The sequence below is a fragment of the Eptesicus fuscus genome, chromosome 10 (assembly GCF_027574615.1).
Source record: "Eptesicus fuscus isolate TK198812 chromosome 10, DD_ASM_mEF_20220401, whole genome shotgun sequence".
Classification (NCBI taxonomy): domain Eukaryota; kingdom Metazoa; phylum Chordata; class Mammalia; order Chiroptera; family Vespertilionidae; genus Eptesicus; species Eptesicus fuscus.
The window spans coordinates 12,403,323-12,420,781 of record NC_072482.1 but is presented as its reverse complement, the minus strand read 5'-3'; the positions used below and the strand labels follow the sequence as shown (position 1 = coordinate 12,420,781).

Here is a 17,459-nt window from a genome sequence, read left to right as displayed (position 1 = left end):
TTCTCTCTCATCGATGTTTCTAATTCTCTATCCCTCTCTCTTCCTCTCTGTAAAAAATCAATAAAATATATTTAAAAAAAACAAAAAAAAAACAAAAACAAACAAACAAACAAAACAAAAATATTTTAAAACCAAGTTATGGTACATTTACACAATGGAATACTATGTGGCTATGAGAAAGAAACAATTCTTACCCTTTGCAACAGCATGAATGGACCTGGAGATTATTATGCTAAGTGAAATAAGTTAGTCAGAGAAAGACAAATACCATATGATCTCACTTATATCTGGACTCTAATGAGCAAAATAAACTTATGAACAAAACAGAACCAGAGGCATGGAGCACTGAAATGGACTGAGGGATGTCAGAGGGGAGGGTGGTGGAGGGACTGGATAAAAGAAAGTGAAGATGCCCAGCAGGTGTGGCTCACTGGTTGAGTGTCGACATATGAACCAGGAGGTCACAGTTTGATTCCCAGTCAGGGCACCTGCCCCAGTTGCAGGCTCCATTACCAGTGTGGGGCATGTAAGAAGAGGCAGCTAATCAGTGATTTTCTCTCACCATTGATGTTTCTATCTCTCTCTCCCTCTCCCTTCCTCTCTGCAATTAATAAAAATATATTTTTTAAAAACATGATGGGATTAGCCAAAGAACATATATGTATAACCTATGATCACAGACAACAGTGTGATGAAGGCCAGGGGAGGAGAAGGGTCAGGGATTGGGAGGTGGACAAAGAGGGGGAAAATGGGGGATATCTGTACTAGTGTGAACAATAAAAAAAAAAAATTAAAAAAATTAAACACCCAGAAATCACTACCAACACGGAACTCGAGTATTTTCTAAAAACAGTAGGTCAACTCTGTGTATTCCTTTCTTTAGAAAAGCCAGATAGCTACTAAACGAATCATGATAACACTGCTTAGATTTATTAAGATGTCATCCATCTTCTCAAAGTTATATAGAACTAGTTCTATATGCCAGTTTGTTTCTGTTTCTAGATTCTATTTTGTATATGAGGTGTTTCCAAACGAGATAATTAAACAGAGGGGGAAGAGTTCTATACTATATTATATAAATATCTAAAGGAAAAGTATGGAAACATTAAAAAAATCCAAACATTATAGTTTCTTAAATAACTGACAATACTTCCATATATGCATATTAAAAAAACTTGCAACCTCCAAAGAAAGAATGTTAATGGTGACCAAGAGAAAAACCTAATACAAAAGAACATGAGAGCCCTGGTTGGATGGCCCAGTTGGTTGGAGCGTCATCCCATGCACCAGGAAGTTGCGGGTTTGATTCCCAGTCAGCACACATACCTAGGTTGTGGCTTCGATCCCTGGTCGGGGCGTGTAGGGGAGGCAACTGATTGATGTTTCTCTCTCCCATCAATGTTATCGATGTTTCTCTTTCTCTCAAAACAAACAAACAAACAAACAAACAAACAAACCTGTCCTGGGATAAGTATTTAAAAAAAGGAAAAAGAACGGTAGATACCAGAACCTTTGCAAGGATTTCATTCATTCTACACCTTTCCAAGAGTTGCCAATTAAAGAGGCGCTTGTTGGTCCAAATGGTAGCCATATAAATCATTCTTTTGGAGATGTGCCCGAAAGGAAATAAAACCATAGACAGAAAGGTGTTCACTTCAATGAACAACAACAACAAAAAAACAAAAAAAAAAAAAAAAAGGAAGAAAGAAAAGAAAAAGGAGAGTGTTTCCTTTTAAAAATGTATCAGTTTATATATACCTGCATACATTTGAGTAATTCCAAAAAGGCATCAAATCCTTCTAGGAACTTCTGCCTGAGATCATCTGACCATTCAGTTGGTTTACTAATCAACACATACCTAAAAAAGAGAAAAATATCAATGAATATATAGATAAACGCTGACATTTTACAAGTTGCAACTGGTTTGATAATTAAACAAAAACTTACTTGAGGTCTAAAATAAGGCTCTGAACTCTTCTAAATTTGAAGGCTTGTAAAGCAGTATATCGTTCAAACTGAAATCTACCCTGGGCATCTCGATGTCTCAAATGATCCATAAAAGTCTTAATGATAATGGTCAGCAGGTTTTCTTCTGTGATGAGCATCCGAGCCTAGAACAAAGTGTAACAGACCACATGGTAATCAAAACCTATTTACTAGGAATCTAAGAAAATGTCACCAACTTTGGTTAGAGTTTTCAGTTTAAAGCTTTTCAACATAACTAGAGTATAATAAAATAAATAATACATTACTGTGTATTTCTAAATAACAATTACTTACTCCATTTGCCACTTGTATGAAGCAACAATTATATCATGGAGAAAGATGCCAGAATGTTAGGAGACACATCCAAGGCTCATTATTCAAAGACAATTCAGGGTGGGGGCCTGTACTGGGCTGCAAATTTTCCTTAACTGAGGTATTTAGACACATATAATGGTATGGTATAATTACTCTAGAATCCAGAGGTTTATTATCAAAGATTCTGTAGAATTTAGTATCTATATATATAAAAGCCTAAATGACTGCTACAAGCGAACTACCAGAACAACCGGTCGCTATGACACACACTGACCACCAGGAGGCAAATGCTCAACGCAGGAGCTGCCCCCTGGTGGTCAGTGCGCTCCCACAGCCAACCTCCCCCACCAGCCAACCTCCTGCGGTCCCTGCCCCTGGCCAGCAGGCCCCGATTGCCTGATCATGACTGTGCCCCTGACTGGGATGGAGAATCACGGGTGGGTGGTGGTGGACGCGACCCCTTTCCCAGGGGGGTCGGTGGCCAATCTCCTGTGCTCCGACCCTTCCCCGAGCAGGCAGGCCCCATTCAGCCCGCCACCCACCAGCCGCCGTGGTGGCGCGGCTGCGAGGGAAGGAGGAGGGGCGGAAGGTGGGGAACTGCATGGTGGCGGAGCGCCGATGATGGTGGTATCGGCATCCAGCGCCCGTACCTTCTGCATCTGGCCTGGTGACCATCACCTCCTCTCCCGACCCCACTGGGGGCTTCGGGCCCCAGACTGTGATGGAGAACTGGGGGGGGGGGGGGGGGTGGCAACGGATGCGGCCCCTTTCCCAGGGGGGCTGAGGGCTGGCTCCCTCCTTGGGGCTGGTGACCAACCTCCCATGCCCCATCCTTACCCCAGTCAGCAGGCCCCAATCGGCCCACTGCCCGCCCACTGCGGTGGTAGTGTGGTGGAGTGGGAAGGAGGAAGGGGGAGGTGGGGAACCGCATGTTGGCAGGGTGCTGACATTGGTGGCATCGGTGTCGGGTGTCTGTTCCTTCCTTGCCCGGCCCAATGACTGTTGCCTCCTCTACCAACCCCGCCGGGGCCTTTGGGCCCCAATTGGCCCTGATCACCAGCCAGGCCTAGGGACCCCACCTGTGTACGAATTTCATGCACCGGGCCTCTAGTGTGTATATAATAATAAATATTCATATACATATATATGTACATATATACGTTTATAATAGCTGGATTAAGTGTTCTAAGTGAATAAAAGTATGGATATGTATAATTATGTTGACCCCCCCCCCACCAAGAATAGCATATTATAAATACTGTTCTACACTTTGTTATTTCACTTAATATATTTTAGAGATTGTCCCATATCAATTCATATCAATTCCTTTATTCTTTTTAACTATGACTAGGTATTATTTGGTATCATACTTTATTTAGCCAGGCCCTTATTGGTGAGACATTTGTTTTCCCCCAGTCTTTCTTACTACAAAACATACTACAATAAATATCTACTCTATGTAGTTGAAAGAATATTTATAATTTCCTAAAAGTGGAATTACTGTTTTAAAGTGTATGTACATTATAACTTTTGACTGATATCACCAAACTATCCCCTCAAAGCTTACCAATATATGTTCATCTACAATGTGTGCTTTCCCCTCTTGCCCTCAATAACGCAATGTAATTTCAAACACTTTGATGTCTATCATTCCAATGGTTTTAATTTACATATCTTACTATGAATAAGGTTAAAATTATTTTTTAACAATTTGCATTTCCTTTCTTGCTCCTCAGCAAGTTACAAAAGTCTAATATTAATTTGAATGCCACATATTACTCTGATATTAAAGATCATGGATTTCTCTGCACTTGTATATTTAACTATGTTCCAAGCTGTTATTGGTGCTAGGTGACTATTTAACTAGATCTTACATTAGCCAATATCAGGTTTATTAGCAATATAGAAAGCTGCATCAGAAAGTAGGACCAAGAAAAAAAAGCAGGACCAGCTCTGACCAGTGTGGCTCAGTTGGTTGGGTGTTGTCCCGTGCACTGAAAGGTTGCCAGTTCCATTTCTGGTCAGAGCACATGACGAGATTGTGGGCTAGATCCCCTGTAGGGGTGTGCAAAAGGCAGCCAATCAATGTTTTGATCTCACATTGATGTTTCTCTCTCCTTTCCTCTCTCTCTAAAAATCAATTAAAAAATCTAAAAAAAAAAAAAAGGAGGACCAAAAATGCAAAAGAAAAAAGTCTGAGACTATAGTGAAGTTGTATTCTAATGTAGAGATTAAATTCTAAGGTTATCAGATAAGGAGAAAATACATATAAATCAACAGGGATTAACTGTTGAAGACTGAGGTCAAGTTTGGAGGGGAGGTGTTAACAGATTAAGTAAAAAGATTTTTCTTTTTTTTATGCTATATTAGTTGATTTTGATGAAGAAGTTACGTGAGTATAATGCAATTTCGCTAATCTAAGGGAAAACACTGTAGAGCCTGCTTACAAGACTTATAACAGGCAGTAAAAGGAAGTTTGGTGGAGTGACAACTTAATATTGGTGTAACGTAAATTTCACCAACTGAGGCACTTACTAGCAATTTCAGTTTTATATGAATGTTAAAAGAGATGGCTCATCCACTACATAGGTTTGGATTGGATTCTAACTTCTTTACTGTCCATACTAAGGGACCATCCCATTAAAGTGGGGAATTTATTAAGGCATTTCTACTTCTAAAAAGATAACTAAAGAAAGTATGTATTTTCCAGGATACAACAGAAAAGAAAAACTTTAAGTGCTTGTCTGTTATCACCTCATGCCTAGATTGCTGCTAACTTTTCAAGGTGATTTTCAACATTAAATATCTAACATTATATAGTTCTAATACTTCTTATCACACACCCTAAAACATACTTAATTTTTATACTGACAATTTCACTTTGCTTTTAAAAGACACATTACAGCTATTTACCTTAATTACAGTTTTATTCATATTATGTAATTTATATTCAACTTTGTATTACAAGGCTCATTATGTATCTAATAGCATATTCAACATGGGCCAAATTCCTCCCAAAGACTCTAATAATGGTCTGTGCACACAGTTTTAGTTCAACTAAACATGACAGAGTATACAGGGATAATGCTGACTAATGAGGGCACATTTAATAAAATAAAATAAGTAAGATACTCTAATTACTTAGAGTATTAGTACCAGTTCTTGACCAAACTATTTAAAAATGAAGACTGTGCTACCTATAAGGTAATTCTGATTCAAAAGATACCAATAAATGGGATTCTATCACTGCTATAAAACATCTTACTAATATATAGGGCCAGATGTCTTTAACCAGGTGTGCATAAGAATTATTAACATTGCTTTTTCAAGAAATGATACATCTACTCTTCAGCTTCTAGGCATGATGAAGTGGGTTGAAGCTGACCACCATTTCTACCAAGAACTAGAAAAGGTCAATGAAAAGACGAGTCTGGAGTCTGGCTGGTATGGCTCAATGGTTGAGCACTGACCCATGAACCAAGAGGTCACTGGTTCAATTCCCAGTCAGGCTTGATCCCCAGTAGGGTGTGTGCAGGAGGCAGACAATCGAAGATGTTTCTTATTGGTATTTCTTTCTCTCTATCCCTCTCCCTGTTCTTCTCTCTAAAAATCAATAAAACATATTTTTAAAAAAACTAAAGGGATGTTCTTACAACATTCTTAAAAAAAAAAAAAAGTTTAAAATTACTAGAGAGCTGCTGAGCCGACAAGGATTGCAGTGGATATAACCATGGAGAAGGGTGATGGCAGAGGAAGGTGAGCCAATAATTCTAAACTACTTTTCCCTCAATATTCGACTCCTCTGGGAGTGGAGCAAGATGGGATTGAAGATCCCAGGAGTGTGACAAAGCTGCTAACAACAGGGGGAAAACCTGTTGAGATTTCAAAAAGAACAGAAAGGTGGGAACCAAGTCCAACTTTCTTCCAGTTTTCCCCTTAAGACGTGCAAAATTCTGAAGGTAAGCAGGCTAGAAATATAAGAAGAGAGAGCAGAAAGCCTAGTAGAGCAAAGCAGTGACGTGGCAGTCTTTTAAAAAAAAGTTTTATTACAATTTTTTAAAATAAATTGCATCCATTTTCTTTTTTAAAAAATATTTTTTTTTGGTTTAAGAGAGAAAGGGAGATAGAAACATCAATCATGACAGAGAATCACTGATTGGCTGTCTCCTACATGGCCCCTACTGGGGATTGAGACCACAACCCAGGCATGTGCCCTGACCGGGAATTGAACCATGATCTCCTGGTTCATAGGTCAACACTCAAACACTAAGCCACACCTGCCAGGCTTATGAAAAAAGTTTAATGTTGATATTACTAGGGGTGCCCCTCTCCGCCCACCTTGGCCTTCACAAAACTATTGTAGGTGTCCATGAAGTATGCATATATGATCTTAAACTAATCCCTTCACCTTCTTTATCCAGCCTCCTCCCCTCGGGCAATGGCCAGTCTGTACATGTATCTGGTTTCATTTTGTTCATCAGTTTATTTTGTTCAGTAGATACCACATATTAGTGAGATCATATGGTATTTGTCTTTCTCTGACTGGCTTATTTCGCTCTCCAGGTCTCCGTCCACACTGTTGCAAAAGGTAAGAGCTCCTTTTTTTTATTTTTTTAAAGCCACACAGTATTCCATTGTGTAAATGTACCACAGTTTTGTTATCCACTCACTAGAGGCCCAATGCACAAAATTCATGCAAGAGTATGCCCTTGCAGCCCCAGCTACCTCGTGGCCCCACCCCCTGCTCACTGGTCATTCTGGAAGGTTGTTCCACCATCCAGTCTAATTAGCATATTAGCTCTTTATTATATAGGATCTGCTGATGGGCACTTGGGTTATTTCCAGATCTTGGCTATTTTAAATAACTAGAGGCCCGGTGCATGAAATTCGTGCACTGGGGTCGGGGGGGTCCCTCAGCCCAGCCTGCCCCCTCTCACAGTCCAGGAGCCCTCAGGGGATGTCCTACTGATGGATTAGGCCTAAGCCAAGGTCTGGCCTCCCTCTGCAGGAAGTGACCGGGATGATCAGGGGAAGGCACCACCCCCATCACCCTGCTGCTGCTGCCACTGCCAGCCACTGCAGCCACCAAGGTGTTTTCATCAACACGGACTCTAGTCCCTTCACCACGAAAAAAGGCATTTTCAAGATGTGTCTTTCATAGGATATGACACTTCTTTCTTTCTTTTTATCCTCACCTGAGGATATGTTTCCATTGATTTTCAGAGAGCTTAGAAAAGAGAGGGTAAGACAGAGAGAAACATCAATGTGAGAGGGACACTTCAATTGGTTGCCTCCTGCATGAGCCTTGACCTGGGCCCAGGCCAGGGAGGAGCCTGCAACCTAGGTACATGCCCTTGACCAGAATCGAACCCAGACCCTGTGGTCCACAGGCCAAGGCTCTATCCACTGAGCCAAAGTGGCTAGGACAGGATATGACATTTCTTAGCCCCGCCAGCAGCGGACCTTCGTTTTTTCCTCTTGGAGTGAGGTGGAAAAACCCTGTACCACCTTCTAGGATTCTTATTACCCAAGTTACCAAGAACATTGCAAGTGGCGGCGTACAGGGAGCTTAGCCAATGAGCGGTCAGAAAAGGTGTTTCCTCTGCAGCTCACATGCAGAGGCCCCCCTGGTGTTTGTCTGCTGGGGCTGGGGGCGGCATGCAGTCCCCTCCCGCCCATCTGTGTGCGCAGCTTCTCCTGAGCCGGAAGTGACGCCATAAGGTGTCCCGGCTAATTTGCATATTATCCCTCCCCCCCCATATATATATGGATGCTGCTATAAATATAGGGATGCATACATTCATTTTAACTGGTGTTTCAGGATTCTTAGGATATATTCCCAGAAGTGGGATTGTTGGGTCAAAAGGCAGTTCCATTCTTAATTTTTTGAGGAACCTCCATACTGTTTTCCATAGTGGCTGTACCAGTCTACATTCCCAGATGTGGCACTCTTTCTATGCTGAGTAAACAGGACTAGAGTTCAGGACCTTATAGAAGGGAAGAACTCTAGTGAACACTCCAGGCTCTAAACTGGGGACCCTTAAAGGATTATGTTCCAAGGGCGAGAATAAATCAGAAATAAGAGTGTTGCCAAAACAACCTTGAGTCATGTCAATTCCTTACTGAACTAAGGTGATCAGCCTCACTCTACTTAACAACATTAAGGGGAACATTCTTGAGAGAAAGATATCATGCTGTGTGTATGATTTTTAAATAAACAATGTTTAGTCAAAGGGCAATGAGAAAAAGAAAAAAAAAAAAAAGGCAATGAGAGCCCTGGCTGGTGTGGCTCAGTTGGCTGAGTGTTGTCACATGCACCAAAAGGCTGCTGGCTCGATTCCTGGCAAATGCCAGAGTTGTGGGCTCGATTCCCAGTAAGGGGAGGGGGAATGCAGGAGGAAGCACAATTGATGCTTTTCTCTCTTTCTTCCTCCCCCTTCCACTCTCTCTAAAATCAACAAAAACATATACTGAAAAAAGGCAACGAGAAAGAGAGAATGGGGCAGAAATCATATTTGAAGAGAGAATGGCTCCAAAATTTTGAAAAGTGGAAAGGCATCAGACTAGAGATTTAATATCTACAAATCACAGTATTTATAAATATAAAGAAAACCACATCTAGGTAAATCACAGTAAAACTGCTGAGATCTAAGATAAATGTCAGTAAAGCATTATTAGGTATTCCAAATGACTGTAAATGAAAAGGGGTAAATATTAATTAAAAAAATCAAACAGTAGGAACAAAACTATAGATGATCACATATTCTCAGACAATGATTTGAAAATAGCTATGATTTACATATTCAGGAAACTTAGGAAAAGATAGTTTCACCAGAAAACTGGAATGCATTTATATATATATGTATGTATATATATATATATATATATATGTATATATATATATATATATATATATATATATATATATATGTATGTATATATATTTTTTTTACTGATTTCAGAGAGGAAGGGAGAGGAAGAGAGAGACAGAAATATCAATGATTAGAGAGAATCATTGGTTGGCTGCCTCCTAAACACCCCCATACTGGGAATTGAGCCTGCAACTCGGGCATGTGCCCTTGGCTGGAATCAAACCTGGGACCCTTCAGTCCGCAGGCCGATGCTCTATCCACTGAACAAAACCAGCTAGGGCTGAAATGCATTATTTATTTATTTATTTATTTATTAGAGGCCCAGTGCATGGATTTGTGTACTGGTGGGGTCCCTCACACTGGTGCATGATCAGGGCTGGGAAAGGACTGCGGGAGGGCTCCAGGAAATGTCTGGTCCGTTTCACCCAGCCCCGCCAGCCTGTTTCACCCAGTCCTGATCGGCCAGACCCCAGCAGCAAGCTAACCTACTGGTCGGAGAGTCTGCCCCCTGGTGGTCAGTGCGTATCATAGCTACTGGTTGAATGGTCGAATGGTTGCTTAGGTAGGTAAGTAGCTGGTTAAATAGATAGGTAGGTATGTAGATAGATTTTTGTTTTGTTTTGGAATGCATTTAAAAAACACACAACTTTCACGTTAGGGTTCAGGGAAGATGGAGTAGATGTACTTTTCTCTAGAACATTTTCCCACTAAGTACAACTAAAAACTCTGGACATTATATGCAAAAGTAACACCAAAGACTCTGAAAAGCAGTGGGTTCCTTGGATTCTGAGGTCCCCACTGGCTAGGGACCTCAGAATCCAAGGAATGACATAGTAGAATTCTTTGTGAAGAAGCTGGCAATCTGCAAATGCCAATGGGAACAGACTTAAAAAATTTCTTTATAAAAATGCCCTGATAAAATCCTGCTTTCTCTAGCCACAGGAAAGGAATAACTTAACAAAACAAAACTTTCAGATAATAACTCCTCTACTCTAATCAACCACCACAGAAATAAATTGGGGCTCTATTCCCACTGACACCCGCAAAGGCAGAGTGGAGAATCTAGACTTTTACTTTTAAGAGGCAGAAATGTGGTGCTTGACTACAATCAGGATGCATGTCATAACCTCCAGGGCAATGCTGCTCAAAATATGGTCCACAGATGAGCAGCCTAAAAACTGCTTGTTGCCCTTTGTAATGAGAAGTTGGCAACAAGATAAAATCAACTATTATATCAGTTCAGTTGACATTATTTTTCATAGCAAGATTTTCTAAAACAATATTTTAAGAAGGAGAGAAAGGAAGGGGGGAGGGGAGGATACATTGACTGGTTGCCTCCTGCATACATTCCAGTTTTCTGGGGATCAAACCTGAAACCCAGGTATGTGCCCTTGACCTGGAATTGAACCTGAGACCCTCTGGTGTTTGGGCTGACCACTGAGCAACACTGGTTAGGGCCACAGCAAGATTTCTGATGAAAACAGTAATGTGTGTTTCACATTCTGGTACAAACTGTTTATCTTTTCATAACTGACACTTTGAGTAAAACTGCTCTAGGGAGACCCTTAAAAGTATTAAATTAATGTACAAGTAACAAATTAATAAAAGAAAAAATAAAAAATAAATATTTAATCCAAAAGAAGGTAAAAAAGGAGAGAAAAAGAAACAAGATAGGCGGGTTAAACAGAAAAAAATCATCAGGTGGTAAATATAAATCCAAATATATGGGTAATTATATTAAGTGTGCAGAAAACTAAAATATTAAGAGTGTCAGATTAGATAAACAACAAAACCCAAATACATGCTTTTTATAAGCAATACAATTTAAATATAAGGGTACAGAAAAGTAAAAATATAACAATAGAAAATATACATTATGCAAACACTACCGAAAAGAAACCAGTTGATGCTATAATATCAGATAAATTAGACTTCAAGTCCAGAACTATGGTTTGAGATGAAAAGATATAATCTATATATTTAATAAATATAAAAAGCCAGTGTCCCTAAAGACCGGAAACAAAACGACCTGTCGCCATGAGGTGGCACTGACCACTTCTCAGTCCCTCCCCCATCCTGCCTGTGAGCAGGGGTGGGGTGGGACTGGCGACTGGTGAGCAGGCTGAACTGCTGACCTCTTGGTCCCTCCCCCCGGCCCGCAGGCTCTAACGGATCAGTGATGGTGAACGGGGTAATCGGGTGGGTGGCGGGAGGACCAGGCTGGCTATCAGGCTGTTGGGATCACCAGTTCATCCCCGGCTGCTCAAGGGATCAGGCCTGTGGGGAAGCGGGCGTCAGCAATTTCACCTCCATGCGCATGCGCCGGGCCGGCCAATGATGGAACACGCTGCCCGCTCAGGGCCACTGATACCGAGGCGGGTAGGTCGCGGGTGCACCAGGCAGCCTCCGTCAGCGCCTCAAGCCCCACCATCAGTGGCAGCGGTAGTAGTGGCAGTGGCGCCTGTGTGAGTGGCCCAAGCAGACAGCGCATTCCATCAGCTCTCCTGTGCCTGTTTTCCCGCAGGCCTGAGCAGCAAGGGATGAGCTGGTGATCCCAACGGCCTGACAGCCTGGCAGCAGAGGCGGCGTTCGGCCCGGGGACTCTAGCCACACGATTTAATCGTGCGCTGGGCCTCTCGTATGTATATAAAAGGCTAATATGCAAAGTGACCCCTTGGGAGTTTGGTCACTCGCTATGATGTGTGCTGACCATCAGGGGGTGGCGCGGAATGAAGGAAGGCCCCAGCCAGCAGCCAGCAGCTGGGGAAGGGAGGCCCCGGCCAGCAGCCGGCAGCCGGAAGGCCCTGATCGCCGGCCAGGCCTAAGTACCCTAACTGTGCATGAATTTTGTGCACCGGGCCTCTAGCTCATATATAAAAGGCTCAATTTGGAAAGTATAATTCTAAATTTGTATACATTCAATCAATCATATTGCTTTAAGATATATGAAGCAAAAACTTAGAGAAGTAAAAGGAGAGAAATCAACAATCATTGTGGGAGATTATTAACATGCTTTGATAGTTCATAGAACAAGTAGTTAAAAAAAGTGAGTACATAAAAGACTTATACAATGAAAATGAACAAACTTGACCCAAGAGACATATATAAATACCGTGCCCAATAATAAGAGAATATTCATTGCTTTCCAGTCCACACTGAATATTTACCAAAGCTGACAACGTTCTGGGTCATAAAATCAAGTCTCAACAAATTCCAAAGGACAAGAATCAGAGTATGTTCTCTGACCACAGTGAAATTAAGTTAGAAACTCATAACAAAATTATTAGAAAATGCCCAAATGTTTCAAAATTTAGCAATATACTTCTAAAAAGAATAATCACAAAGAAGAAAAAAAGTAGGTTAAAGAAGAAATCATGAAGGAACTTGGTTTTATGAACTAAATAATAAAAATATGACATAAAATTGTGGGATGCAGCTCAAAAAATTGTTTAGATAGAAACTTAAGCCCTAAGTGCTTATCAGAAAAGAAAGGCTGAAAAAGTCAATGATTTAAATATCTCAAGAAATAACAAAAAGAATGGTAGTCACCCTGAAAAGCAAAATTTTTTCTTGGAAAGCTTTTAATATTTCACCATTACATAATATGTTTCCTTTGGATTTTTACTTTTTGTTTTGGCTTTAGATCCTTTACCACATTAAAAATTTTCTCTTTTATTCCTAGTTTGCTATGAGGTATTTTTATTTGTCTTAATTCATAAATAAGTGTTTAATTTTCATGAATTCAGGAAAAGCATTTAATACGATTTTTCCCTCTTTTTTTGTTTGTTAAATAAGGTGAATTATGTCAATTGATTTTTTTCAAATGTTATACTACTCCTGGTTGTGATGTATTATCGTTTAAAAAAATATTACTTGATTCAATTTGTGTGATCTCATTTGTGGTAATTAGATGGTAATTTTCTTTTCTTATAATTGCCTTGTTGGGTTTTGGTATAAAGATTACACAGGACTCAATTAAATTGGCAAGTACATGCTCTTTCTTTGTCTTCAGAAAAACTTACGTAAGACAGATGTTATTTCTTTCTTAAATATTTAGAAGAATTCCCCAGTGCAGCCATTTTAGCCTAGGGATTTCTTTATGAGAAGATTTTTATACTAATTAAAAATTTCAATTTCTTGTTTTTTCTTTTCATAACTTGTGTTTTTTCCCTGGGAATTTTGTCTCATTTCATCTAAATTTCTATTATTAAGTTGGTCCTCATATTATTTTATTTTCTATTCAGTATCTGTAAGATCTACAGTTTTGTTTAAATTTTAAAATTTTCTGTTTTTCTTATTAGTCTTAATAGAGATCTATCCTTCTTTTCTGGTCTTTTCAAAGTACCAACTTTTGGTTGTGTTGATTTTTCTCTTTTGAACATTTACTTTGTTTTATTAATTTCTGCTCCTTATTATTTTCCCTTTTCTACTTTCTTTCTTCTTTTTTTGTCATTGTTGATTCTATTGCCGTATCTTAATAAGGGGAAGGGACTTCTCAAAATGTAAGATTATATACACAAGCTGTCTGTTTCTAATGGATAAATTTGTCAGACCAATCAGCTTAATTTTAATTCCTCAGTTCAAAACCTCAGGTAAGTACTATGAGATAGTACAGATGAAAGTAAATTACTTTTCCCCTCCAGATTACATATTTGAGGGTATGTTCTAGTATGGTTGAAGGTATCTGAAGTCTGATCACCCATTAATAGAATATTATTCTATTCAGGAATATACAGATCTTAGTTCTCTATTATTTTAAGGCTTTATTTTTAGTAATGGAAAGCAAAAAAGTTCTTCTTAGTCTTTCAGTACTTACAAGTGAAGGAACTGTGAATATCTGAACCGAGAGGTCTGCGACTGAAAACTCTCTGTCGTGGTCATCTGTCACATAATCACTCTGCAAACGCTCATAGTTCTATTAAGAAGGCAAAAAAAGGCAAGGAGTGCCAGCTATCAGTTACAAAGGAAAGGCAAGTACTACTCACCAGAGTAGGTGCGGTGAAGAACTGGACAGACAGAGCAGTCACGGACACTGCTCGCTCGTGATCATCCTCCATAAAATCTCTCTGCAACTGCTGGTAATTCTAAACAACAAGGGGGAGATTCACCTCTAATCCACATTGACCAAATGGTTAAGGAGAATAATGAAAAATCAGTGCGGGAGGTGTCAATGAGATAACACGCACTGACACATAAGAGTGATAACTGGAATAATTTCTACTAAATAAAGTGTGTATAAATATTGACTCACTGGACAATCCGTTAAAACACAAATGGCAGTTTATGAGCTGAAATAGGAGTAACATCCTGGGATGTAGTGGAGCTACACCATAGTGCTTAGCACCATCACTGATAAAACCAGACTGTATTTTTTCTGGATGTATATCAGAATCACCTGATGGCTCTTTCAAAGTAAAAATGCTTGGGCCCCATTCTTGGTGAATCTGCTTTAGCAGATTTGAGAATAGAACACAAACACATATATTTTGAAAAAACTTCCCAATGATTCTTACACACTTCCTTGGTTAAGAACTCCTAATTTAGATAAATAATAAAAAGAAATAGCCATTAGCTTAATCACATGCTGTTAAAAAGAAGAACAGAATTCAACAATATCAACAATCTTGAGGTCATGATTTTTAAATCACATCCATATATACATGGTTTCAACTAAGATGAGCTCTTCCTTGTATAAAATTTAATAGAAATAATACCATAATTCACAATGGGATAGGTTTAAATTTTCATTTATCATTTCATATCATATATATCATACATATTCATGATATTCACATTACCATGGCAGACAATGAACAAGAAAAGCCTCACTGAATTTTATTCTATTAATAAAAGATAAAAAGATCATTTATGAAGTTTCTTAGAATTTAAAAGCAACACATTGACATATTACTTTAGCTGCTAATTTTATAAAGGCTAGATATAATCATGGGCAATAGTTACTCTGTGTACAACCTGATGATTTTGTTAATCTTCAAGTCTGAGAAACAACTTACCTTTGCAAATCGAACAGCAAACAATTTTTTGTATTTCAAATCCATAAGTAGACTGCTCATGAACAACTGATGATACACACTCCTAGCACCTTTTACAAAGGGAGCAGATGTAAGAGAAGGATATATAAAACAAACCAAAAATTACATTCCCCAAGTTTTATATGGACAACTATATTTTAAATCTCAAGAGCAAAACTACATGTGTTCCTTACTGTAAAATATTTATAACCTGCTTCTTTAAAAAAAAAAAAATCGGTTTTTCTAAATATAGTTTCTAACAAAATATAAATGTTATTTAATTTGGGTCATGGACCCCAGAATCTGTTTGTTTTTTCCCCAAAGAATAAGACTGCATATGCTAATTTGAAAAAGCATACTTAAGAAAACTTAACATCCCAGTTAACTACTTTTAAGGTATAGGTTCCCCTATAAAGTAGTTAAGAGACTCACCTTTCCACAATTTGGAATCATTGAGCATCAATCTATCCACGAGAGAAGAATTTTCACCATCTGGCCCTTCTTGTAAACCAACTTGACATAAAATTCGGCGAAGACCATCTTAAACAGGAAGAAAAGTAGTCATGAAACAGTAACTTCCAATATTAAACTAAAATTTTAGTAAAAACGTTCAAATAAATCTATGGAGTTTTACATGTTTGTACTAAAGGTCAAACTAAATCAGAAAAAGTGAACATATTAATGATTTTATTAACATTTTCATAAAAAGGAGAAAAATTCCAAATCTTGCATTATACATAAATTCTTATTTAGGAATATCAAAATATATGCCTATCAGAAAGGCAATGACCTCTTATGCTGTAAAGAATTTAAAGAGCAGCTCAGCTGGGGTTGCTAAGTGGTTGGAACGTCATCCTGTGCACTGAAGGGTCTCATGTTTGATTCCCAGTCAAGGGCATGTACTTGGGTTGCAGGTTCCATCCCTAGCTCCAGGGCCCATGCAGGAGGCAAACAATTGATGTATCTCTCTCACATCAATGTTTCTCTCTCTCTCCAAATCCCCTCCCTCCCTCCTTTCCACTCTCTCTAAAAATCAATGGAAAAAATATCTTTGGGTGAGGATTAACAACAACTAAAGAATTTAAAGAGCAAAGAATAAAAACAAAAACAACCCACTGAAATAATCATAGTTCTTCAAATACCAATGTTAACTAAATCATATTATAGCAAAATTGTATTACCATTTAAAAGAAGGCATGACTTCAGTGCTGTAATATATACCAATTCTTTTTATTAATGCCATGCAAAATGTTCTTCATCATTAAACAAAAATTCACTGTGTCTGAGTACCTATCTATGTGGACCTACTATGTGAGAGAACCTGGAAAACAAATTCCTACATCCTCTAAATACTAAACTTAAAAAAAAAAGTTGCTCAAATCCTATTAATAAAAGCCTATGTGGTCATCACGCCCTCACGCCGTGATGCCCTCACAGCGCAACAAGTGATCACCAGGAGGCTATGTGCGCAGCAGGAGCATGCGAGTGGGCGGGGCTGTGTGCTTGGCGCAGAGGTGGGTCCTGCAGCTCCCCTTGGCGAGGCCTGGGGATCCCGTGGCTCCGCGTGGCGCAGAGGCGGGGCCCGCTGCTGTGCGAGGCGAGGCCTGGGCTTCCCGTGGCTCCAGCCTACCTCTTTGGGGCAATCCATTGAGGAGCCCTGAATGGGTGGGTGGGGCCTACCTCTTTGGGGCGATCGATCGCGGGGCTCCCACACTGTGAGAGGACACAAGCCAGGCTGGGGGACCCCCCACCCCGAGTGCACGAATTTCGTGTGCCGGGCCTCTAGTATTGATATAAGCATTAACATAACCAAAACTTTAATACCTTTTTGTTTCATATTTTATAATTAAAATTACTATTTTCAGAATTCTACAAGCATGCAAATAATTAGAAAAAATAGAATAATTTTTACTATAGCACCTACTTGGCATACAGGTACCCAATGCAAAACATCAAAACTTAAGAAATGAGGGTAAGAGCTCCGGTCAGGTAGCTCAGTTGATTGGAGCATCATCCCATGCACTAAAAGGTTGAGGGTTCGATTCCCAGTCAGGGCACATACAGGAGGCAACTGATCGATGTTTCCCTCTCAATTCGATGTTCCTCTTTCTCTCTCCCTTCTAAAATCAATAAACATAGCCCAGCCGGCATGGCTCAGTGGTTAAGCATCGATCTATGAACCAGGAGGTCACGGTTCAATTCCGTTCAGGGTACATGCCCAAGTTGTGGGCACAATACCCAGTGGGGGCCTGTA

At 39.6% G+C, this 17,459-nt stretch overlaps 1 protein-coding gene across 2 annotated transcripts in view; it reads right to left on the bottom strand.

Annotated features, from left to right (window-relative positions):
- The window catches only part of UBR2 (ubiquitin protein ligase E3 component n-recognin 2), a 123,096-nt gene that overhangs the window by 53,622 nt on the left and 52,015 nt on the right, over positions 1 to 17,459 (bottom strand). The window contains exons 9-13 of one of the 2 annotated variants that reach the window (XM_028135691.2): positions 15,638 to 15,745; positions 15,188 to 15,276; positions 14,159 to 14,257; positions 1,948 to 2,111; positions 1,759 to 1,858 (exon numbers count right to left, since the gene is read on the bottom strand). In XM_028135691.2, coding sequence (XP_027991492.2) covers positions 1,759 to 1,858; positions 1,948 to 2,111; positions 14,159 to 14,257; positions 15,188 to 15,276; positions 15,638 to 15,745 — 560 coding nt within the window. Of the gene's footprint in view, positions 1 to 1,758; positions 1,859 to 1,947; positions 2,112 to 13,989; positions 14,089 to 14,158; positions 14,258 to 15,187; positions 15,277 to 15,637; positions 15,746 to 17,459 lie in introns of both variants that reach the window. The other variant, XM_028135690.2, reaches the window with a different exon arrangement.